Genomic DNA, 25,800 nt, shown 5'->3' on the forward strand with positions numbered 1-25,800 from the left:
ATACTCCAGGACCAACTTATTTATTAAATATTAATAGAGTTTAATTTCTTTTGTTAGAATAAAAGTGAGTATAGATAGAAGTTCTAATATGTCTCTCCACACCACATTGGATCATCTTACATACTCCTGGGGTGCTTACCCCCTACTTTGAAGACCGTTACTCTAGATAGCTCCATAAAAAAATCCTTTTATGCACATTTCTTATAAATCATTGTAATTAAATAAAGGTTGAATAACAAAATATGAATTCTAATAGGACTTCCGGTCTCTTTCCTTTGCCCTTATGCCAATGTCTGAATTTAATTATGAAACTATTCTCTATTTTATAGATGGAGAAATCAATACTGCATGTGACTTCTGACATTCATCAGGAGTGTCTGAGGTTGATATTATAGCTCTCAGATTACTTTTCTATTTTTCTTCCAGTCTGAACATGGACTCTCTATTGCTGTTTAATATTTTAAAAGAGTTGGTTTAAAAATGTGGAATTTACTAATCAAGGCTGATAATGTGTTCTAAATGAATTGTGGCTGATAAGGTACAGCTAAACATAGCTATAGTTTATCCTAATTGTGCTTGTTTTTTTCAGCTTTCTTCACAGAAGACAGTGCCATGGATACCCATGCTAAAATCCCTGCCACTTTGGGCTATTGTCGTTGCACACTTTTCTTACAACTGGAGTTTTTATACTTTATTGACTTTATTGCCTACTTATATGAAGGAGATCCTAAGGTTCAATGTTCAAGAGGTAAGAAAATATAATCCTATGCTTCTTATATAAAGTACGTATTTTTAATTACACACAGAATTTGCTTTTATCTATATGAAATTCATTTATTTGTATCTTCCATTTACTCTGATATACTAAATTCTAAAGACTTCTTACTTTGCTTCACAAGTGTCCTTTCTTTTCTCAGTGTGTGTTACTCTTGATTCAAGAGTTCGGCTGGTACCCCCTTAACCATAAAGTCCTACTAATGCCTAATAACATGCCAGGATATCAGATGGCAAACTCAAGTGGTACCAATATTCGCTTTGTAAATGAATGGGAGTGGGACTGTGCTAGCAGCGGAGAGGGGAGTCGGGAGGTGCCGGGGTCCTGCCCCAAGGCTGCTGTGCATTGTCGCTGAGGCACTGGAAGAGCTGTAGCTGTAAAGCTGTGGAAGGAGGGCCTTCCTGAAACTGCCAGTTCCTTTTGAACTCATCAAATTGAGACAGTTCCTATTATCTCTATGTTGATGGATATTGTCTTTAAAGAGATTGAGGAAAAGCCTAAAGTGAAAGAGGCACAGTTTGTAAGGGAAATTGATGGTATTTTTGCTTTCAGAATGAAGGTTAGATCAAAGACCTAATAAGAGCTAAAACAATTGTACACTAGAAAGTATACATCCTTGTGACCTGGGACTAGGCAACAGTCTCTTACGTGTAACACCAAATGCACAAGTAACCAAAGAAAAAATAGATAAACCGGACTTCATCAAAATTAAAACCTTTTGTGCATCAAAGGACACTATCAAGAATGAAAACTCACTGAGTGGGAGAAAATATTTGCAAATAATATATCTGATAAGGGCCTAGTACCCACAATATATAAAGAATTCTTAGAACTCAATAATGAAAAGCCAAATAACCCTATTTTTTAAATGAGCAAAGGATTTGAATAGATACTTCTCCAAAAGATACACGAACGGCCAATAAGCCCATGGAAAGATGCTCAACATCCTTTGTCATTAGGGAAATGTAAATCAAACCCGTAACAAGATACCGCTTCACACCTATTAGAATTTTTTAAAAAAAGAAAATAACAAGTGTGGTTGAGGATATAGAGGAAATGAAACCCTCAGACATTAATGGTGGGAATCTAAAATGGTGCAGCCACTGTGGAAAAAAGTTTGTCAATTCCTCAAAAAGTTAAACATAAAGTTATCTCATGACCCAGAAATTCCATTCCTAAGTCTATACCCAAGAGAATTGAAAACATAGTTCCACAGAAATACATGTACACAAATGTCCATAACAGCATTACTCATTATAACCAAAAAGTATAAACAACCTAAATGTCCGTCAGCTAGTGAATAGATAAAAGACAGTATGTTAATACAATGGACTATTAACCTGCCACAAAGTGAAAGATAGCCCTTGTTGGGGCCCAGGGAAGGCCACCCAAAGATACCCTACAATGGCATAGTGATTATTTCTAACTAAAATCATGTGAAAAGTAGCTGGGGTGGGACAGCTAACTCTCCTGCTATTCTAAATTTAGAAAAAGAGAATAAAAGTCTCATCATCTTTTGTTTCCACTGGACCTGCAAACGGAGATTCTAGAAGGCTGACAAGGTAAGAAAAATCTTACCTGTTTGCCATCTCATTGTCAGGTTTTCCAAGATCTCTTTGCTGCTGCAGTCCCAGGAAAAGGCAGTTTTTCCCAGACGTGAGGTCTCCTGGCTGACTAGCCAAAACTATCGGGGAGAGGGAAGAATTTCCCCTCTTCTATACCTCTTTAATTCTTATGACTGGATTAGTAATAAAATAATAAAATTGACACGAGGCTAGATTAACAAAAGAAAAACCAATTTAATATATGCCCACGGGAAAATCACAATATGATGCTCAGATCATAAAATGATACTCAAAGAAATGACCAAACCAGGCACCTTTTTATACCTTTTAAACAAACAAAAAAACAATAACTTTTTGAAAAATTGACAGGACAAATCAAGTTAGTGCTCACTAGTAAGGAATCAAAGCAAGGTTTGGAGTTTGGTAGTGAATTGGTAAAAGCCTTTCAAGGTTTGCTTATACAGGATTTTCAACTCTGGATTTTTTAACTCTTGTGATAAGGATGTCTCTCAGCTCTCAGAAACAGGAGGAGATTTATTTCCTGCTTTTAGAGAGACAGAGAAGAATCAGTGAGCTCCTCCCACTCCTGCTGCTTCTAAGGTGATTTTAGTTTGAAATTATCAATATGCCATTGTGGGATATGTTGGGGTGGCCTGTCCTGGGCCCTGACACCCTAAAAGTAAAGAAGCAGCCTGGATGATGAATGTAAAGATAGCAAGGCTGAACACACAACTGCACTGGCTACATGGACAGCTTTAAATGCTATTAAAGTGAATCTTTTGTCACCCATCTTTCAAAGCATACTGAAAACATAGGCCACATGGGCCAAAGCTTGAACTTCATTCAGGCAGATACGCTGTGAAGAAATTCTCTGCCTATTGGTAAAAAACAGGATCACTTATTCCTAAATATATCCACGAATGGCATTGACAGACGTTAAACTGGAACAAGGCTTTGGCAATAGTATGGGATGGATTTGTTGTGAGCAACATTATTTTTCCTAAATTCTGTGTTAGTAGAGCCTGATTATAATCTACTACTGCAGTGATGAATTGCATGCAAATTTAAAGATTATTCCACTGAGAGATTTTAAGTTCTATAATGAGAGACTTTAAAACAAGAATCTTTTGTGTTGCATTTTCATACAAATAAGAAAGACATTTACTTTTTGAATCAAAATTAAAAGAAACATGACTAGAGTTTGAAAATAATTCTCTAGTTGTATGGAAGCCCTTTTTTGTTATTGAGGTAACATTGGTTGATAACATTTTATAAGTTTCAGGTATCCAACATTATAATTTGATATCTGCATATGCTATAGAGTATTCACCATCAAAAGTCTAGTTACGATCCATCATCATATATTTGACCCCCTAGAAACCTCTTTTGAACATGAATTTTTTTCTTGAAAATCAATATATTACCTTTATGAAATGGCCTTTGCTTAAGCTAAAGCTTGCTTTGAGAAGCATTGTATTTAAAATTATAATCTCTCAATTGAAAATCACCTGAAGTCTAGCTGAACCGAAGCCCCACAACTAAGGACATACAGAAGAAGCCACCTCAAGACTGGTGGGGGCAGAGATGCAGAACAGGTTGACCCCACACCCTCATATGACCATAAAAAATTGGGAGGGATATCTCAGCTGTGGAGGTCCACCCCCACCCTGGAGGAGTGAGGGATCCCAGACCCACACCAGGTTCTCCAGCCCAGGGTTCCAATGCCAGAGAGAGAAGTCCCTATAACTTCTGGCTGGTGAAAACCAGTGGAGACTGTGGCTGAATGAGATACTGGAGTCCTAGGCACTCCTCTTAAAGGGTCTGCACATAGACTTGCTCAATGATGGACTCACTCACTCTGAGCTACAGCAGCTTAGAAGGCACCAGGGACATACAGGGAGGAACTAAGTTGTCTGGCCTCAGAACGATGGCTAGAGGAGCAGCTTTCTTCTGGAGGGAGGAGCTTGTTTCTTTGTTGAGCCCTCCCCCGCCCTGTACATAGACTCAGGCAGATGCCATATCTTAGTGTCCATCAACCTGGATAAGGCCTTTCATTCGCCCTGTCCTGGTGATTCCCTAAGACCCTGCCACACCCAGCTTTCAGACACACCCAAGCTGCTTCCAGTGGCTTTTCTATACAAATGGCTTGTCTTGGCTCATGCTGCAGGCTTTCCTAAAATCTCTGAAAAGTTCACAAAATCTAACAAGCAGCAGACTGAAAATAAAGGGATGGGGAAAAGATATTTCATGAAAATGAAAAAAAAAAAAAAAAAGCTGGATTAGCAATACTTATTCCAGACAAAATAGACTTTAAAACAAGAAACAAAGAAGGACCCACTACATTAATCCCTCTTCTGGGTATTTATCTGAAGAAACCCAAACGCTTCTTCAAGGGGACGTGTGCATCCGTATGGTCATGGCAGCATTGTTATTAATGGCCAAGATGTGGAGGCAGCCTGGGTGTCTATCGATGGATGAATGGATAAAGAGGAGATGGTACATTTATACAATGGAACATTGCTTGGCCAGGAATGGGAATGGGTTCTAGCCATCTGCAATGGCATGGATGGACCTAGAGGGTATTGTGCTGAGTGGAGTGTTAGATAGAGAAAGACAGATGCAATGTGATTTCCCTTATGTGTGGAATCTAAAGAACAAAATAAACAAAACAGAAACAGACTCATAGATACAGAGAACATTTTGATGGTTGCCAGATGAAAGGGGGTTTGGAGAGTAGGTGAAAAAGGGGGAGGGATTAAGAAGTACAAATTGGTTGTTACACAGTAGTTATGGGGATGCAGGGTACAGCATAAGAAATATAGTCAATAATATTATAATAACTATGTATGGTGTCAGATGGGTACTAGATTTATAAGGGTGATAGATGGGAAGGGAGTTGGAAGCACGGTGAAAAATGTGAAGAAATTAAGTACAAATTTGGTAGTTACAAAATATTCATAGGGATGTAAAGTAAAGCATAGGGAATATAGTCAATAATATGGTAATAACTATGTATAGTGCCAGGTGGATACTAAACTAGTCAGGGGGTTCACTTCTTAAATTATATAAATGTCTAACCACTATGCTGTATACCTGAAACTAACATAAAATAATATTGAATGTCAACTATAATTGAAAAATTTTAAAGGGGGGAAGGCATAGGGGAATAAGAGGTCCAAATTTCCAGGTATAAAATAAATGTCATGGGGATGTAATGTACAGCATAGGGAATATAGTCAATAATATTGTGATAGAATGGTGTCAGATGGTGGCTGGACTTATCATGGTGATCTCTTCTTTAGGTGTATAAATGTTGAATAATTGTGGTGTACACCTAAAACTAATATAATATTATATGTTATCTATATTTTAATAACAGTCTTAAAAAATAATAGAGCAAATAGTTCAAGAGAAAATAAAATTATAATCTTTCATTAATTAAAAATTTTAAAGCTCTTAATCATCTGTTATAAGCTTGCTTTTTCATGTAAGTTTAGTTTCATTAGTTATCCTCACTTTTCTTTTCTCCTAGTTTTTTCCAATTCTAGCAGTCCTGTTTTATTACAACTCAGTGATTACAACTCAGTTTATTACAACTCACTGGAAGTTGGGGCAATATCTATTACCTTATTTTGCATATTAATATTTTGGAATGTATTTTTTAAATAAATGAATATAAGGAATCATATCCTTGAACAGAAAGCTTAACTGTGGAAGATGCCCATGGAAAGAATAAATGTTGAAGATTTTAGTAGTTTTAGGTTATTGGGGAGTTTTTTTTATTGGGGGAGTTTTTAACATTGGAACTTTAAATGGAAAAAAATCAGTAACTCTGATGAATTATCAGTCTTTTTCCACCCGGGAACAAGACCAAGATCCAAAAATTCATTTCTTCATTTGCTACAGTTCACTCATGTGTAGGATTCTGCCACAAGTAACAACAGATGTGATTCCACTATGCAGAAGTCTAAATAGAATAAAATTTAAAGAGGAAATTACACAGCTGAGTACCAGAAAGAAACAAAAATCTTCAGCTACAGAAGTAGAAATGGAAGCATACACCATCTGAATATAGAGGAGCACAAACCATGATGAAAAAAATTAAATATTTTCTTAAGCACACTTAAATTTAAAATATTAACACATTTTTTCTGGTCTGCACCATGAATGATATTTAAATGGAATTATTATTGCAAGATTTAAATATCACTAATAAAATAAATATCTTTCTGCCTGTTTCGTGTTTATAAACACTAACAAGTGTACCCATCTCTCTTAGACTGTAAAAACATTTGTATTTATCAGAATTAGGCAATTTAGCACAAACCTGAGGTAAAATGAACAGAAGAAAGAAAGTTCTCTTTTTTTTTCCGAGTATGTGTTCTTCATTTTACAGAACTTGTGATTTCCTAAAAAACTGCCAAATCATTTCCTACAAAGCAAATGACCCATTTCCATGATAAATTCTGTATCATATCTCCTGGTGTTTTCATTTTATTTAGGTGGTAACTTAAAGAAAAAGAGAGGGAAAACAGAGGTCTCCCTATCACCTCACTGCCTTTGTCCTCTGCTCAAAGCGTGGCCCGGGCCACTGGGCTCCTGCCCCAGATGGTGCTCACTTTAGAATAATTCATCAGGCTACACATGTGATTTATGTGGTTTTCTGTATCTGTGTTTTATTTTATAGTAAAATATATTTTAAAAATAACTAAATACGTGAAAATTGAAGATGGAAACTGTTCAGTAGGGAAATCCATAGGCCAATAGGAAGACTTGCCTCACTCACTGAAGCTACAGTCCAAGTCCCACAATAACAGTCAAGATTACCTTGAGCAGACCGGACTGTGCTGAGCTCTGGTTCCCTCTGAGACAGCATCTTCGAGCCTGCATGACCTGAATCCCTAAATCCTTCTAAAAACCAAACTTATACACTATAACAAATAAAAAGTAACAGTATACTGCTTTGTATTTCCTTTGTTTTCAAGTGGTAGAAGATGTGTGTGTTGTTTTGATTCTTCCTTCCACCATAATTAACCCTGTATCTTTTTCCTTCCAGAACGGGATTTTATCTGCAGTGCCTTATTTTGGCTGTTGGTTATGTATGATCCTATCTGGTCAAGCCGCTGACCATTTAAGGGCAAAATGGAATTTTTCAACTATATGTGTTCGAAGAATTTTTAGCCTAATAGGTAAGTGAAGTGAATCAGATATTGTTTGGCTTGCAGTTATTTACTACTGTGTTTACAGTGCAAGACAAAGTAAAAATTATACTAGTCATTATTTTGTTCACATATTAAAACAGTATGTTTTAATGCATGTAGTACATTTCTGTGTAAGATGTTTTTTTTTGAACTATGCATTTTGAGGATTAAGTTTTATTATCTCTACCATAGTCTTAAAACTATAAAAAAAATCTTGCTTTGCTGAATACCATCCTAGAATTTTATAAGTCACTTTGTTTTCAGCTCTGAGTTTGCAATGAAGATAATATTTTAAGCTTCCACTGCTTTTCTAAGTGAATACATTTTAAATTTAAATCCAAAAATATCTACTAACGTCATTATATCAAATGAGGAGCTATAAATCAAAGAACTCAAAGGAACTTAAAATACCATGTGTTTCAGACTCTGCTTTCAGAAAAGTAAATTTTAAAACTATCTAGGATAACTATTCAATTTCTTTAAAGAGTAAGTAGAGACCCTGGAAGTTGCTAATGGCAATACTTCAGTAATTACATTGTAAAAGGACCCTATTCAGAATAATTTTACAAACACTTCCCGAGCTGGTACCACTGAAGGGTGCTGTCCTGTTCCACGGCTTACTTACTTGACTCTCAAGAAATTTTTCCACATCTGCAAGTGAAGTAAATCCCTATAGATTCAAAAAAAGGCCTTTGTCTTTTTTGGCTTCCCGTAGACCTGCTTTGTCCAGTGTGGTGGCAACTAGCCGTACGTTGCTATTTAAATTTAAATGAAATTTAATAATAAGGTCCTTGGTTGCAGTTACAGTCCATACAAATACAACACTGCTATCATAACGAAGAGTTATTGGATAGCTCTACTGTAGACAAAGAAAAAATGGCAGCCTGTTCATGAGGTCACTTCCTGTGTTACTTGTATTTTATGCTTAACTGCCTGTAATAAACTACGCATATTGTTTTCAGTTGTTAAAACCTAGATGGAGTGTTTTAATGACTTTATCCAACAAAGTTTATTATGTAGTTTATCTTCTTTGGTTATATGAATTTTAAATCACACTGTCGACTGTTGCCTCTCTCTGGGATCATATTTTTCAGTCATTCTCTTCTTGCTCTTTTCTCTAACATTGAAGAACTTTAGCTGAGTCCTGGTCACATGTAGATTTAATAACATTGCATAATGAGGTTTTCCTTTTCCTTTTATATTAGTTGCATTATGCCTATATGTTTTCCAGAAGTTTTTTCACGAAACTACATCATTTAAATTTAGACTCTTCTAGGCAGTACAATGTTTCCACAGTAGGTGGCAGTAATATCCAATCTCAGATTTATACCATATTAAGGTAGAGGAAGCAAATATTAATGCTGGGACTTCTTTTTCTTTTTATAACTTTTTAACTTCAGGAATGATTGGACCTGCAGTGTTCCTCGTCGCCGCGGGATTTATAGGTTGTGATTATTCTTTGGCTGTTGCATTCCTAACCATATCGACAACACTGGGAGGCTTTTGCTCTTCTGGATTTAGCATCAATCATCTGGATATTGCTCCTTCGTAAGTACTAGTCTAAAGACTGGCTGTGGTTAACTTTAAATTATTTTTTTAGTTGTGTTAAAATCTACATAACCTAATATTTACCATTTTAATCATTTTTAAGTGTACAGTTCTGTGGCATTAAGTGCATTCACATCATTGTGAAACCATCATCACCATCCGTCTCCAGAACTTTATCTTCCCAAACTGAAAGTCACTACCCATTAAACACTAACTCGGCACTGCCCCTTCCTCCATCTCCCCAACCCCTGGTGACCACCATTCTATCCTTAAAGGCTTTATCCTTAGAGCATTCTTATAAGTATTCTTGAGTTATTTTATGACAAAGGAAACTCAGATTCAGAGAAGTTAAGTGATATGTCTTACACTACAGCTAATAAATAATAGAGCCAAAATTCAACCTAAGATTCTTACCGTTAAGCCCAGAATTCTTTCTACAGCTATTTCTCTGGAAATATTCTTTGAGCTACATATACTTCTAGAATTTGTTTTGTGCCAGTTGACAAGGTAGAGGAAGGGAGTGTAAATAATTTAACCCAGAACATTTGGTACACTTAATTTTGTTTTAAATAATGGATATGAATTAATTTTTGGAGAAGACAGGTGGGCCCTTACCATCTTTCCTCTACCCCAAATCCTTCGTACCTGGACTACCTCAGCATCTTCTGATTCCTATGACTCCTCAGTCTCCTATCCTTCCAGTAAGTACTTCAGGATAAGTTCCACTAAGCTGACCCTCATAGAACTCAAACAGACCTTTGAAATGCTAATCCAATCTCTTATTTTATATAAGAAGTCCAAGAAGTTTCCAGAGAGTTAGTCTTAGTGTGCCCACCTCCTGTCTGCCAATCTGTAGTGCCTTTTACTAAGGCTCATTCTCGGCTCCCTGTGGCCATGCCTTTTCCTGTCCATCCATCTGAATCCTTCCCAGTTCTTTATGAAGCCTTTCCTGCCCATTACTGTCTACCTTTATCTCTTCCTTTTCTCAGTGCATTCCATTTATAATTTTATGCTAAATGCATCTGTATTCACTGCCTTACTTTGATTTGTAAATATTTCTAAATGTAACTCTTATCTCCCAATTTGGATGTAAGCTCCCTCAGACTGAAACATCTTATATATCCGTATTACAGCTTCTTCAAAAGGAGATGCACACCCAGTCCATACTTGTTGAGTAGTTGATTTATATCATCATACCAAGAAAGTAGGAGCTTCAGTTCTACATATACCCTTAACAGTGGGGAACCAAGGAAAGGAAACCAGTAAGTTAGGCACTGGACCAAGAAACTATTTGAAATACAAGGTAACCTAAGCAAAAGCTCTGGGACTATAAGCTCTGAATGTGTAGGGGCCAAATCTATGTTAATTACCACAGCAGTACCAGCACCTGGGCCTGTGCTGGCCCACGGTCAGTGTCCAGTCAATTGCATGAATAGAAGCATGAAAATAGACTTTCATACTCAGCACCATGTTAAAATTATTTCTGAAAAACTGTTTGTGTATTAACCTTACTGTTTGTCAACACTTTGCTTTAAAGCTGTTTCTTTTCTATTTATGAATGATCAAATCAATTTTTATATTCTCTATTAAATTTAAATACAGAATTCTCAGCCAACATGCAAAATCCTCCACACTCTGGCCTCAGCCTATCTTTATAATTTTATTCCTCCCTCTCTCACCTCACCTTCTAATTATTCTTTGCCCTACCTGAACTAAACTACTCTTTATTTTCCAAAAATACACACATACACTCACACTTTCAGAACTAGAAATAGAATCGATTAATTATTAAACCCATTAGTTACCATCTTTGTAGTGTTTAAATTTTGAATTTCAGATTTATCCTTTGTACACTTTTATGTGATTTTTATTTTTAAACTAGAAGTTTACATTAATCCTGGTTAAATATAAAACATTCTGTATTTCTAATATGACTACAGTGGCTGAATTACATTTTTAAATGCATAAGGATCTGATAATCAGAATAATAATAAAACTGTTACACTATGTGGGAAGTCTATTGTGATCAAAAAACTCTTTGAATATATCTCTTATCCAATCTAGCAACGTAATCATGTTTTCACATCCCAAGATTGGTCACGCATGGACGTTTTATTATAGTGCCTGTCACGTAGGGTGTGCTCAGTGAATACCTGTTGAATGAATGAATCCCTAGTTTTAATCACACGACTAAATGTCTAATATTGGAAGTATTTATAATACAGCAGAGACTTTTGTCAAAAAGAAAAACAAATTGAAATAGAGGGAAGAATTTTGTGAACCTTACAAGCTAGGAAATGTTTATTGAGAATACATATTGGTGAGTGAAGAACTAAAAGAGTTTAACATGATGAAAGAAAAGAATACTTGAAAAGCAAATTAACTTCAAGAAAACTTGGTTAAACTTAGTGATAAGTTGAAAGATCTGACACACACATAACTGAAATAATAAAAAACCCCTTGAAGTTGAAGGAGTAAAGGCCTAAGAAGTCATTTCCATGGAAGAGAGGATAGGAAGGAGCCTACTTACCTAAACAAATTGCTGCAGTGACTCGAAGCATGTATTTGAGGTTTATAAAGTAGAAACTAAGTCTGATTACTAAAAAAAGGATTCAACGAAATAGCAAATTATTAAAGGGCTGAAATATGTTCCTTTATGCTACTGAGTAGAAAAGGAATCTAGGAAGGATTTCATTTGAAGTAAGTTAAATAAATGACAATGTTCAATTACATGGTATATAGAATCATAGAAAGTTAGAAGTAGGAAGGAAAGTTAGAACTAGGAAGGGATGAGAATAATTTCATCCCTTACTACTCACACTGTGGTCCATGGACCAGTGACATCAGCATGATGTGGAAGCCCATGAGCAATGCAGAATCTCAGGCATCACCCCAGACTTCCTGAACTATTAATTAAATCCGCATTTTAAGATTCTCGTGTGATTCTCATGCACATTCAAATGTGAAGCCCTGGTCTAGTCCAGTCCTCTCATACAACAAACATCTATAGAGTCCTTACTATACATTTAGTACTTTTACATGACTCTACAAAAGATAAAACCTACTCCTACTTGCAAGGAGATTAATCTACTTGAGTCAATAAACAATAGAAAACAAAGAATTGTAATACGTTGTGATAATCCATTCTTATCAAATGCCTGCCTGCCACGTGCCAGCCATAACACAGTCCTGGCCTGTGGAGCTTTTAGTCTAGCGTGGTAGGCATGAAGAATCACACAAATTAAAACCAGCTTTTTGAAGAAAAAGTGAAAGAATAAAATAGGGGGATACAATATAGTTCAGGGAGTCAGGGAAGTCTCTCTGAGGAAGTGATATTTAAGCTAAAACCTGAGAATCAGTAAGAAGTTAGCTAGGCAAAAATGGAGTGATATCCCTGACAGAAGAATTTACATAAGAGGAAAAAAGAAATTGTGCGTGTCTTAGTCTAGCTGGGCTGCCATCACATAATACCATAGACTGTGTGGCTTAAACAACAGAAATTTATTTTCTCACAGATCTAGAGGTTATTAGTCCAAGATCAAGGTGCCAACATGGTTTTGGTTTCTGGTGAGAGCTCTCTTCCTGATTTGCAGGTCTGCCTTATTGCTTTGTGCTCACATGGCCTTTCCTAGATGTGTGCATGCAGGCATGTATGTGTGCAGAGAGGGAGAGAGCTCTGGTATCTCTTACTCTTCTTATAAGGCCATAGCAGAATATTTCAGTTAACCGAGAGAAGACCATTTGTGGCTGAGAGGCCGAGAAGAAAGCCACTGAGAAGTAAGCAGGAGCTTATAGTAAGAATTGTATATTTTATCCAGAGCAAGTAGGACATAACATTCTCTGTATTTTAAGATCACTTGTGTGTGGACAAGAGTACAATTAGAAGAAACCAATTAGGAACCTATTGCAGTAACCCAGATGAGAGACGGTAGGGTATAATAGGAGATATAAAGAAGTAGATAGATTTGAGATGTTTTGTAAATACAATAGATGGGACTTGACATCTACTAGAACTGAGGAGTAAGGAAGATATCAAGGATGATGATTTCCAGATATTTTACTTGGGCAACTGGGTAGATAAATGTGCCATTTACGGAATTGGGATGTCTAAAAGAGGAAGAGTCTTGGGGAAGATAAAAATTTCAGACATGTTAACATTTAGATATTTGTTTCTTAAAAATCTAGGAAATAGTAGTAGTACTAGTGAAACTCAGAAAAGCAGTCTGACTGGAAATGAAAATTAGGGACTAATAATCCACATATCAGAGTATTTGAAGACAAGGATTGCCTGGGGAGAGAGGGTAGAATGACAAGTAATCCCAGGACTGGATTTTGACCTTTGAAGATCAGAGAGGAAATAACCGGAAAAGGAAAATAAAAAAGGAGCAATCAGAGAGATAGAAGGAAAATCAAGACTGTGGTGTCAAGGAAGCCAAGAATATCCAGTCTTCAATTCAAGAATGAAATCTAAACGAGAGATAAAGATTTAGGAGTCCTCAACATATGAGTAGTATATGAAGCCCTGAAATTGGATAAAACTACTCAGCAAACTGTGATGAGAACCTTGGGGTTCCATTAAGAGAAAGAAGAGCCTGATGCAAAGATAATTGATAAGAAGCGCCTGATGCAAAGATAATTGATAAGAAGCAACAGTAGGAAGATAAGGAACATAAGTAGAGTCTGGGGTTCCCCAAAGGGAGGGTTTTGATCAATAGTGTCAGATGCAGCAGTAGATTGAACACTCTTAACTGTTCGTCTTTGATTTCTCTGTGACATACAAATCACTAAGAAAGAAGACAGGCAAAGTAAAAGACTTGAGAATGATAAAGGTTTGAAATAGCTACTGAAAAAAATAGTCACTAAGAACTCATAGATGGGATTTTTGTCATTGATAAGGATCCGCTGAAGTTGGAGATTAATTTTGCACTCTCACTATCGTACTAAGTTGTTATTTCTTTCTGTGGCATTCAGCAGTCCATGTGTAGGATGGAAATGTGCTGTTGGATTGATCTAGGCTTGAGATTTTAACAAGCTTAGGGTTGATGAACAGTCAAAGTGGTATGGAAATTGAGAGTTTGGGCACAAAAGAGGTCTAGGCTGTGTTATCTCTTAGATGAAATAATATCTATCTTTTAGTTGAAATAGAAATCCTAATTTAAGATGGCTAAAGAGCATCGATTCATAATCTATCTGGACTTTACTAAAGTCCAGAAGCAACAGGCAAGAGTTGATATCCAGCTGTCTACTAATATTACCACAGACTTGTTTCTTTTCTACTCTCTACTCTACCTTTCATCACACTAATTTTATACTAGGGCTGGATCTGCTTATAAAATCACGCGACCAGAATTACATACTTCTTCACTTACATCAAGCAAGAAAGAAAAGGATCGTTTTTCTCTCCATGGAAATAAGTCCTGGGTTTCATTTTGATTGCATCAAACTGAGTCACGTATCCACCCCTGAACCGATCCCTATGACCCAGGGAATACCATTTGACCTTAGGGCAATCAGCACCCACCCCTAAAGTTAGAAGCAAAGGAGTCAGTGCCCCTGAAACCTCACGGGAATGGGCGCTGAGGAGGCCATCGGTAACATCAATTACAACACATGAAGATGTGAACACAAAGGACTCATTTTGAAGATGAAGAAACTCAGGCACAGAGAAGTTATGTGATGTCCAAAATCACTGCTTGTAAATGGCAGACCTAACACTTGAATCCAGGTCTTCCAGCTCCATGGTCCAGGGGTCTTTCTGCTACATTAAGTTGCCTCTCAAATACTTACTTGGAAGATCTTAAAAATTGGTCATCGTAGAGAAACTAGAAGTTATTTTTGAGAACTCAGGGAAAAGAACTCAATGCAGAGAACAGATACATACTCTGGTTGCCTCAGTTAATGTGAGTTTATTATAAAACAAAGTAAGTGAATATGAGAGGTAAAAATGATAGGAGACATAAAATTGGCTTAGCAACCACCCAGCCAGAAGGAAGGTAGTAAGCCACCCACTCCATTTCATGGAGCTGAAAGGTCGTTCAGTATTCATCAGGTGCCTGAAGTCTGTCAGGAGCTCTGGAATCTGTCAAGGGTCCTGCTTTGCTCCTTCAATTGGCAATGAAGGGCAATTGGATCGTGAAATAGAAGCTGCAGCTATTGTTAAAAGAAGATGAAAGTGGATGCTGGAGAAGAAAAGAATACGCATGGTACCCACCTCCAAAGAGTGTTGTAAGGATTAAATAGAACACACAGACACAAAACATTCAGCATATATGTACTAAATGCATTTGCACACAATTCAGTTATTATTTTCTGGCGAACTTTGAGTCAGGGGCCATGACCAGGGTCACAAATCAATCCAAGTATAACAATAAAGGGATGAAAAAAAAAAAAAAAAACAATAAAGGGATGGATGATTGGTGAATTCTTAGAAAAGAAAATATTGATTACTTAAGGAGCTACCATTAGATCATTAAGAGCCAAAATGGCAAAACAGTCAAATTTCTCAATGTCATTTTTAGCTTCATACATAGAGGAAACACAGTATATTTGTTCTATCAGGATTTCAAGAAGATCTCCCATAATATCTTTTTGGACAGGGTGGGAAAAAAAGTGCAATTAGGTAGATATGCAATTACCAAATTTCATTGTCATAGCAAGCTGATTAACAGATCCGGTCATTTAACACACACTGTGCCAGGCACTGTAGCGAATGTTGAAGACACAAACATGAAAGTAACGTGGTCCCTGCTTGCATCTATATAAGCATGTGCTGGCATGGATGGTGGTAAGGTCATGTCCTGAAGCACATACAGGACAACTTGGAGGTGGCGTCCTGGGCTTCAAGTACCTACATCTTAGAGACCCTGATCCAGCCCTGACATTCTGTGAGACTCATACGTCAGAAAAGACATTTATCTAGATATGGTATGGAGCTAAACCACTGAGTAACATAAATGATACTGGCAAGTAGCTGTAGAAGTCAGGAGAATGGTGAGTGTCTATGTGCCTCGGGTAATGAACAGTGCTGTACTTGCTCGAAGCTGACCGAGGCACCAGATGGATGGATTTGACCAACACATGTATGTAGGTGAACAACACATGAAATTTTTAAAATTATACAACTATATAAATGTAAGATATGATCTCATCAAAGTCAAAATTATTTCTCTCCCTTATATTTTAATTCAACCCTACATATGAGCTTTCATTTATTTTCCAAGTGGAATTTCTTGTTTCAAAGCATACTAGTCGTTTCTAGTTCCATGTGTCTTAGTTAACTGGGGGTTTACATAGCTTATGACCATACTATTGCTTAGTTGCTATTCATCTTTGGTAACAGCTGAGTGCCCATGCAGTGGATAACACTCTGCTATTTAGAACAAGAACACCTAAGGACCACAGACCTTAAAGCATTCAGCACTGGGGTTTGTGGTGAAAAATTAGGCATAAGAAAATTGATCTTTGCTACAGACTGAATTAAGTGATAACCATGTTTTTAACAAGGCAGTGTTATATAACATTATAATATTAAGTACCAGAATCAGACAAATTGAGTAACACTTTATGGTCTTTATTTTTTCATCTGTAGAATGAAGATAATTTTCCCTACCTCATGGTGTTAGGATTAAAATGGGATTTTAACATATGTTAAAATATAAGCATTTTAATATATATATTAAATATATGGAAATATATATATATATGTATATATGATACTTAGAACCATGCCTGACATAAGATATTTCAATAAACAGTATTTCTTTTAACATATAAATGTGCAGATAGTATTTGCTAAACCTTTTCTTTTATCGACTGAAATAGAGGTTATCTATGGAAAATTTTGTTGCCCAGCTTCAAGGGAATTAGATAAATTTTTAACTGTTAATCCCACAGAAGTCAAGTACTCCAATAGCACCGAATCCAGACTGAGTCCTTACAACATGTTTTTTCCAAGCAGTCATCAATCTTTCATGGCCCTTCCTGGCCAAGTGTAACATAAATACTTGAATGAGCTTCTTGGTGCTGACATTTAGAATTTCACAACATTCATCTGCACTTAATATCTGTCACTGAAATGGCCTGGCAACATTGCCCGTCACTTCCTCCTAGTGCCAAGGTGTTAATGGTTTAAAAAAAAAAAAAAGACAGGTTCTGCCAAGCTTGGTTAATTTAAGATACACTCCCTAAGGGGCATAAGCCAAAAAGATCTGTACCACATGGTTTTGTTATTGTATCCTGTATGCATGAGTTTTGAACATAAAAGTTTGTGATATTTGTAGATAATTAGGTTCAATGGGATTTTTTATTCAGGCATTGTACGTATTAGTCAACTCAAGCTGCCATACAAAATGCCATAGGCTGAGTAGAGTAAAAAACAGAAATGTATTTTCTCCCACTTCTGGAGGCTGGAAGTCCAAGATCATGGTGCCAGCATGATCGGTTTCTGGTGAGGACTCTTCCTCACCTTCTCCCTGTGTCTTCACATGCCCTTTGCTTGATATTTGCTCACAGAGATCAAGAAAGATCTCTCTCTCCATCTTCTTATAAGTCCACCGATCCTATTGGCTTAGGACCCATGCTTATCTCGTTTAACCTTAATTTACCTCCTAAAGCCCTGTCTCCAAATACAGTCACATTAGGACTTCAACATATGGATTCTGAGAGGGCACAATTCAGACCATAACAGGCATTCTTTCTTATCTAAAACAGGGAGAGGAATTTTAGCTCAGTAGTCTGCAGCCTAGGTATTGAGGATCCTAAGCCTTAGAGAAATAGTATTACCCCACAGAAAGATGATACAGACTAGTCAACATCAAGCTCTATTCATTTTGACTGGAATTTTGTGACAACACTGATCATCTCATGAAAAATTGAAAGCTCTAATTGGACTTTTTCTATGTATAGATGATTTTATGAACATTAATAAATGCCATTTACTTGGTTAACTAATTTTTAACTGTACCACGACGTTTAAGTTTTCTTACTAAAGGCATCAAACCTAAATCTAATGAACCCTCTAGGATCCAGAGTCTATATATACCAGTGTACAGTGTACAGGAAGTACAGGGCACATGAAACTCTGTTAAATGGTACCTCAGGGAAGCAATCTACAAAAATCTAGAAAGTCGGACTATCTACAGGATAAAATCCCAGTTTCTTCAATCAAAGAGAAAGAAAACAATATATGAAAAAAGGAACAAACCATTGCTACACACAACAACTTGGAATGATGCTCAGCAACCTTAGTACGCAATTCAAAGGTTACATACTATATATTCCATTTATGTGAAATTTCTGATCAGGAATCGGCACCCTCTGAGCCAATGCCCACGAGTTGTGCTAGTCTCCATGGGACACAGCTCCAGCAATCAGTGCAGCCAGAGCCCCATGGATCCATGCATGGAGCCTCGAACAACTGTGGGTCATGTGCCACTTCTCTGGTCAGCATGTACTGAGTAAACATAAATGTTGTAGTGGCTGGTGGAAAAAATGAAGGAGAAAACACCATGAGTTTGCAGGGGACTGCGGAGTCAGAATTAGCAAACAAATTAGAATTAGAGAACAATTACTTCTTAAAACACATAGTATTCGCTTTAAGGACAGTAAAGATTCTGAGAAGACAGCTCAATATGAGCTGAACGAGACAGAGAAAGTTTCATGGAAGAAGCTGATGCCAAGCAAGTGGTTTGGATGAAAGAGTATGGATTTCAGATAGTGAATATAGTATAAAGATAAGTAGCAGGAATGAGCATGGCCGATGGGAACAGCTGGAATGAGAGCTGTCTGGATCTGAAGCTGTATGTTGTGCAGTACTAGGAAATAAGGCTGGGTAGATGGAGCAGGCCAGGCCACTGCAAATCAGGCAGTAGATTACAATCTTCTTACAGTAAGCATTAAACCATCCCTGTAGGTTTTTGAGTAAGAAAGGGGTGACCCGACAAAATTATAATCATTCAAATTAAAGTTTATACAGTCTGAGAGGCAGTTCAACCACATATAAAATGTCTGAAAATGCTTATACCTGTAGGTTCTGTTTCTTGATCAGGTGCTAGTGACATGGTTGTCTTCACTTTGTGTAAATTCATCAAGTTGTACACCTATGGTTTTTACACATTTCCATATATATGTTATACTCAAAACTTTTTTTATATACATTGTGGGATGTGGGGAGCTCAGCTGGGACACCAGATATTTTACATGTATATATCTGTGAACCCATGAATGATAAGGGAAATAATCTATCACTAACTTGTCCAAGTCACGCAGATGGTTAATGGTGGAGCTAGGTTGGATTCTTTAGGTCTCCTGAGATTACCAGAGTATAATGACTTCTTTACAGAAAATGATAAGCATTTCATTCTTTGTAAAATGGCACCTAAGATCTTGACTATAGTAGCCTTCCTTAGTCTATATACATTCCTTATGTATTGGAGCAATCAACAGATCATGAGTATTCCCAAATACAGGCAGGGATTCTTTCTTTAAAGATTTGTTTCTAAACATAGATAAAAATATCCCACTCACCGAAGATTTACCCTTAAAATAATCAGAACTTTTTCTGAGCTTATTAAAATGCATTTTTTTTGTCACACACACACACACACACACACACACACACACACACTGTATACCCAACTTGTCTATTTCTGGGACAGTGTGCAAAGATTTAGCTAGAAGCAGATATGTAATAAATAGAGCAAATAAGTTGGGAAAATGATGTTCAATATGATCTCATTTCTATAATAATATATAAGGAATATATAAATAGAAAAATAATTAAGATAGTTACCAAAATGTTAATGTTGATTATCTATATATGGAAGGATTGTAGAGAATTTTATTTTCTTGTTAATGGTTCTCTTTTTCTTTTAAGTTTTCAACACTGAAATAAATTTTGCAATAAATTCTTTCTTTTTAACTTAAATAATATTAAGACACATCAATCTTCCTATCTGGACACATTCATGTCTGAAAGTCATAGCTCAGCACTTTTCTATAGCACTATAATAGGGATTATTTCAATGGCCATGTTTCTTTCTATAATTAGAATGCTAAATATTGAAATGCAAGTTTTTCACCAGCTAAATATTCAGTCCTATTTCAGTAAGACATTACATTTAAACATAAAATTTCACATAAAATTTCAAGAATAAAACATGGGAGTGGTATCTGTTGAAAAAAGCAACTTAAATGTGTAAAACAATAATAAACTTCTACAAAAATGTTTCTGCAGGTATGCTGGTATCCTCCTGGGCATCACAAATACTTTTGCCACTATTCCAGGGATGGTTGGGCCCGTCATTGCTAAAAGTCTGACCCCTGAGGTAAGTAGATAATGAACTTGTAAACTGAAAAAGTCTAAACAGTTCACTTGAAGCTGCACATCTGCGTCAAAGTTGAGTATATTTTAATTAAGGATAAAATTCTGAATGTTTATTCTTAAGCAGTTCCTTATAGCAACAAAAAGAAAATACCTTAATGGGTAGGAAAACATATTTTCAAACAACACTCTTTGGATTTTAGACAGAACAATAGAACTAAGTTAAATGAAGATCTTGTAGTTGAATCCACATAGTACTTAGAAGTTGTGATATTACACCAGATAATATTTGTATCATTTGTTTGAATGAGTAAAATTGGCGATGTAAAATTATTCAAGAAGTGGATCCCCAACAGTAAGGTGTCAAGAAATCATGTGAGAATGAATAAGGAACAGCTGAAATAATTGAGAATGTTTAGGGGAGCAGAAGACTTGGGAAGACATGATAGGTGGCTTCACATATTTGAAGGACTCCAATACAAAAGATGGTGACATACTCAATCATGTCAGCACCACAAAGACAGATGGAGAGAACTTATGAGGAGACAATAGGAAAGTTATTTGTTCAAAGCTGTATGTAATGGGCTGCCTTATGAGTTAATGAGCCCTGAAATAGTCAAACTTGTATTCAACAGGAATTTCTTGGGCACTTATTAATATGCCTGATACTGAGGATTCAAAGGCAAAATGACAAGCTTCCGCACTTGAGAAACTCATTATTTAGAGATCATATGGCATCAAATAGTTAAAAGACAGCGTGATGAATGCTGTAGAAAACAATGTGTACAGAGTGCTATGGGCACAGAAGCGAGAACAGCCAGTCTGTGGAGAAGGAGTGCTACAGGGGTGAGCGAGGGGTGGGGGAGGCTGGCGCTCCGGCCTCAAAAGCAGGGTGGGCCCAGGTTGGTGCCGCCCCGAAGCTGGCAGCATGGGGCCAGATCGGTAAGCAGAGACTGCAGTATAAAAGGTTGCCTACATTGTGTAAGAAATCAAAATAAATGACATCAAAGGCCCTTTCCTTCTCCTGTTTGCTACTGTTTAAAAAAATCTGAAGGACTGGCAAGATACATACTTCAAGCAGCTGACTTAAACCTCTAAAAGAGACTTAATTTTCTCTTTGTTTTGTCTCTGTAATTAACACTATCTAACGCTTAATATGCTTACAAATTTTCTTATTACCAAATGTAGTCATTTCAGACATATATGTGTTCACCACAGATAATGTTATTTCTTCTCTGTTCCCACCGTTTCTAATTCCCTACTTAAATGAATCAGTACCTCCTTGTTACTATTTTCTCTCACTTAATAAAAAGGTATGTTGGGAAAGTTATTTGAGGTGTTTTATTCTGTATATCACACAGAGAAGCTTTGTCTTAGGAATCCTAAGAAGCTGTCTTAAACATTTCTTTTTGGTATATGATGTAATTATTGACTGACTCCTCCTCTAGGATGGTGACATTGTTATTGTAGCATATCTAACTAGCCACTAAAATTTAACATGGATTTCCAAGATTTATTTCTTTTCACTAAAAGACATTCATCTCAGATAACTTAACCACAGAGTGCTTCTTTCTTCATGTTTTTCCTTTGTTTCTTAAATAAATGACCTTATACTAGCTTCCTACTGCCTTTTCTTTTTCTTTCTCAGTGCCAGTTCTATTGGGTTGTTTGTTAAATGATGGTTAGACTGAAATTGTAAAAATACAAAAAATGATTGTTAGACACATGACCCAGAAATTTAGATAACTGCCTGATGTTTTTATAGCACTGGATTGTACACTGAACATTTGTATTTTGTTGATCTCTTCTTGACAAATCCCATGCATGTCCTGTTTTATGTGCCATTTGAGAGCCATGCCGAATCTTTCAGGTCAGGCCTCAAACTTGAACTTCAAAGTCCATCTTAACTCATCCTTACTTAATCTGCCCCTAACACTTCCCACCTAAGAACTTGGGAGATGACGTGCAGGCGTGATACTTTCCTAGTAATGCATGATTCACGGACATACCTCACGTTTTATTTTTACTAAACTATTTATTCAAGTATGGCATGTATTTTTTAAATGCACAAATCCTAAGTATACTGCTGGATGAATTTTCAAAATTTAATACATCCATGTAACCAGCGCCCAATCAAGAAACAGATTGCAAAAGGTACCTCCCTAGCAAAGCACCCAATCAAGAAACAGATTGCAAGGGTACCCCCCTTGCAAAGCACCCAGGTACCCCTTCCCACCATTCCTTTTTTATCCCCACCAAGAGGAACCACTACCTGATTTTTAACACCATAAATTAGTTTTGTCTGATTTTTGAGCTTTATATAAATGGAATAGTTTAGTATGTATACTCTGTTCTATCTGGCTTCTTTTGCTTAATATTTTATTTGTGAGATGTGTCTATGTTGTTGTAGCTCATTCATGCTCATTGCTATATAGTATTCCATTGAACAAATATACCACAATCTCACTGTTGATGGACACTGGGGTTGCTTCTTTGATGAATAATGTTACTATTGTAACTGTCTTGTGACACCACCTTTTTGTAAAGTGGACTCCAATCCAAAAATTTTATATGCATTTGTTTCCTTTCTCTACAGAACAGTATTAGAGAATGGCAAACTGTTTTCTGTATCGCTGCTGCTATTAATGTATTTGGTGCCATTTTCTTCGCGCTGTTTGCCAAAGGTGAAGTGCAAAATTGGGCCCTCAGTGACCATCATGGACACAGAAACTGAAGGAACCAATAAATAATCCTGTTTCTATTAATGTATGTTTATCATGTAACCTAAAAGTGCCTTTGATATTTTAATGTGTAAGCATTCTGTATACAAGAAAAATTGTACTTGTATCAAATTTTGAAGGCTTATAATCATGAAATGTCACTAGTTGCCAGTTTAGTAAAATTAACTATTTTTAATTATTAATAACTGTATGATGGAACTTAAACCTTAGGATCACCTACCTGGCTGCAAGTCAGGCAATATAAAGTAAGGGGATTCTACTTATTTTTCAGGGCTATACTTAAAGGAATGAGCTGAAATGGACCCCTCTATATCTTTGCTTAATTAAACTAGATAATAATTCTCAGGTCTTGGTAAACACGTTTTTATCCACTTTCCTCATAAGAATTATTTGTCATCAGCAATCCCTGACACTTAGGTCTCAAACTTTAGCATCTCCGTGGAGCTGCCAACCATTCTATAATTGCACCTGGCAACCGGGCCAAGGGACACATGCCCAGGCAGCTGCCAAGTATTCCCTTTCTGGCTTCCGGGATGGTGCCCAGCATTTACCAGAGGCAGCATCCAAGAGCAGGGTCAGCGCCAGGTCTGAACCGTGTTCTTCCCCTGGGGGCTGATCATGTGTAGATCCAGCGCTGAGAGGTCAGGAGCATGGAGACCCCAACCCTGGTCCCCCTGCACCCTCCACTTTCCCCTCCCAGAGATGTTGATTGGCGTGTGACCCACACAAGAAAAGTGTCATGCTCTGCTAAGCGCATCAATGGCGTCCTTGATTAAAACTACCTTGGCGTGGATCAGAGCATAAATTCCAAGCCCGATGTTCTATGAGCTACACCAGAATTTTAACACTTTGTCTCTTCTGTTTGTCCACATGCAAGATTCTGGTTGCAGGTTAAAGGTCACCTCACCTGAGACCAGTTGTAATGTAACGGTGTACTTATCTTTCCACTGATTCCTGAAATCATATTTTTCCAGTTTTTTCCTGGACCATCTTCCAGGGGTTTTTGAACATGCTTTGAGGGCATTTATGTGATTTAGAAGTTCGGTTATGTTTTGTTTTGTTTGTTCAACACTACCTGTAACATTTTAATAACTGGTTAATGTAATATGATGTGAATACATTTCTGTAAATTTATTTTTAAATGTGTAAATAGCTTTAAGTTGCTATAGTAGTATTTCTTTTATAAATCATCAAAATAAACCTTTTGGGACTGATTTTTGGATCTGACAGTTTAATGATATTTTCTGGTGTGCACAGTGGCTATTTTACGTCTCTTCTGCCATCCTCCTCAAGCCACCAACCTACTTCTACATGTATCCCTGCCATCCCAGACTGAGCACACCTGGGCGAGCTAAGTGACGAGCAGCAGAAATCTCTATTGCCACCTTCCAGCCCTTCCTCATCCAGAAAAGGTCCGCTCTTCTTGCTAAAGCGTAAACCTACATCACTGATTCTATCTGTCCTGCCTCCTCTTAGAGGAGGTAGTTCAATAATTCCTCTTTACTTTGCTCCTTCAATCTTCTTGTTCTTTTCCTTCTGTCTCAAAAACACAAAAGTCTTCTCTAGCCTTTGAAAAATGAAAATACAAAACTTTCCTGGGGACATAAAAACATATATATTACATATATATATATATATATATATATATATATATGTATGTATACACACACACACACACACACACAGAGAATAGCTCAAAAATGACACTCAAGAAACTGGAATAATTGGCAAAAACAGGCAACCAGAGGTAGGAAGGAAAATTAATTTCCACTTGACCAAATGTGGCAGTATAACCTATTTTAATAAATACAGCAGTTAAAACACACACACACACACACACACACACACACATTTGTTGCTCAAGCTACTGTAAAATCACCACCAAGTTTCCAACTGCCTGATGGACATCCCCAACTGACTATCTTCCTTGTACCTAAGGCTTGTTTATGTCCATCCTCACTCTCTCACCCCATCCCCAAAAAAAGTGGCTGTTCCTGCCACTTTCCTCATTTCTGTTAAAAGTTTCACTTCCCCAGTTACTTAGACTTGGACCTGGAGTCATTTTTTATTCTTCCTCCTCCCTCCTCTCCCAGCCCCAACGCTGTGTCTAATTAACTACCTGTCTTTTCCGTTCCAGTTTTTCAAGTCTCCGGTATTTGTTTCTATTCCCTCTGCTACCCCCTACATAAGAGTCTTGTGACTTTTGCTTCCACCTGGAATGGCAAAGTTAAGTGGTCTCACTGTAGTCCGGTCCTCCTCTGTCCCACTTCCCACCAGCACAGGGGGAGTGTTCCCGACACTCCGCATCTCCCTGATCAGGACGCGCTCCTGGGGTGACCTGCCCTGGCTTCCCCTCACCATCGACCCAATCAACTCTACCAGGCCAGGCAGCCTACTCTGCCCTCATCTCCCACTGCGCCGTGTTGCAGCTATATGGCTACTTTACCCCAGCATCTTTCCAGTTTCCCTTCCCCTTCCATACCTTTACTAATTTCATTCCTTGGACGAGAAGTTTGCTCTTCATGACCTCTGATTTCTTCCACCCTCCCTGATATCGATGTGGTCTCTGCCTTTGAAACACCACTTTATTTATTTATTTATGTTGAGGGGTTTTTCCCTTCTTTATTTTAAACTCAAGGACTCAGGCTCA

At 37.1% G+C, this 25,800-nt stretch overlaps 1 protein-coding gene across 6 annotated transcripts in view; it reads left to right on the forward strand.

Moving 5' to 3' along the window:
- SLC17A5 (solute carrier family 17 member 5) overlaps positions 1–25,800 on the forward strand; it is a 59,807-nt gene that overhangs the window by 27,071 nt on the left and 6,936 nt on the right. For 2 of the 6 annotated variants that reach the window (XM_081044999.1, XM_081044994.1), the window contains 5 exons: positions 590–748; positions 7,397–7,529; positions 8,942–9,089; positions 20,323–20,413; positions 23,006–24,364. In XM_081044999.1, the coding sequence (XP_080901125.1) occupies positions 590–748; positions 7,397–7,529; positions 8,942–9,089; positions 20,323–20,413; positions 23,006–23,143 (669 nt within the window). In that variant the 3' untranslated portion in view covers positions 23,144–24,364. Of the gene's footprint in view, positions 1–589; positions 749–7,396; positions 7,530–8,941; positions 9,090–10,222; positions 10,417–20,322; positions 20,414–23,005; positions 24,365–25,800 lie in introns of those variants that run through there. The other 4 variants (XM_081044996.1, XM_081044997.1, XM_081044995.1 and 1 more) reach the window with 3 other exon arrangements.

Source organism: Rhinolophus hipposideros, assembly GCF_964194185.1.
Source record: "Rhinolophus hipposideros genome assembly, chromosome: 3".
NCBI classification, from domain to species: Eukaryota; Metazoa; Chordata; class Mammalia; order Chiroptera; family Rhinolophidae; genus Rhinolophus; species Rhinolophus hipposideros.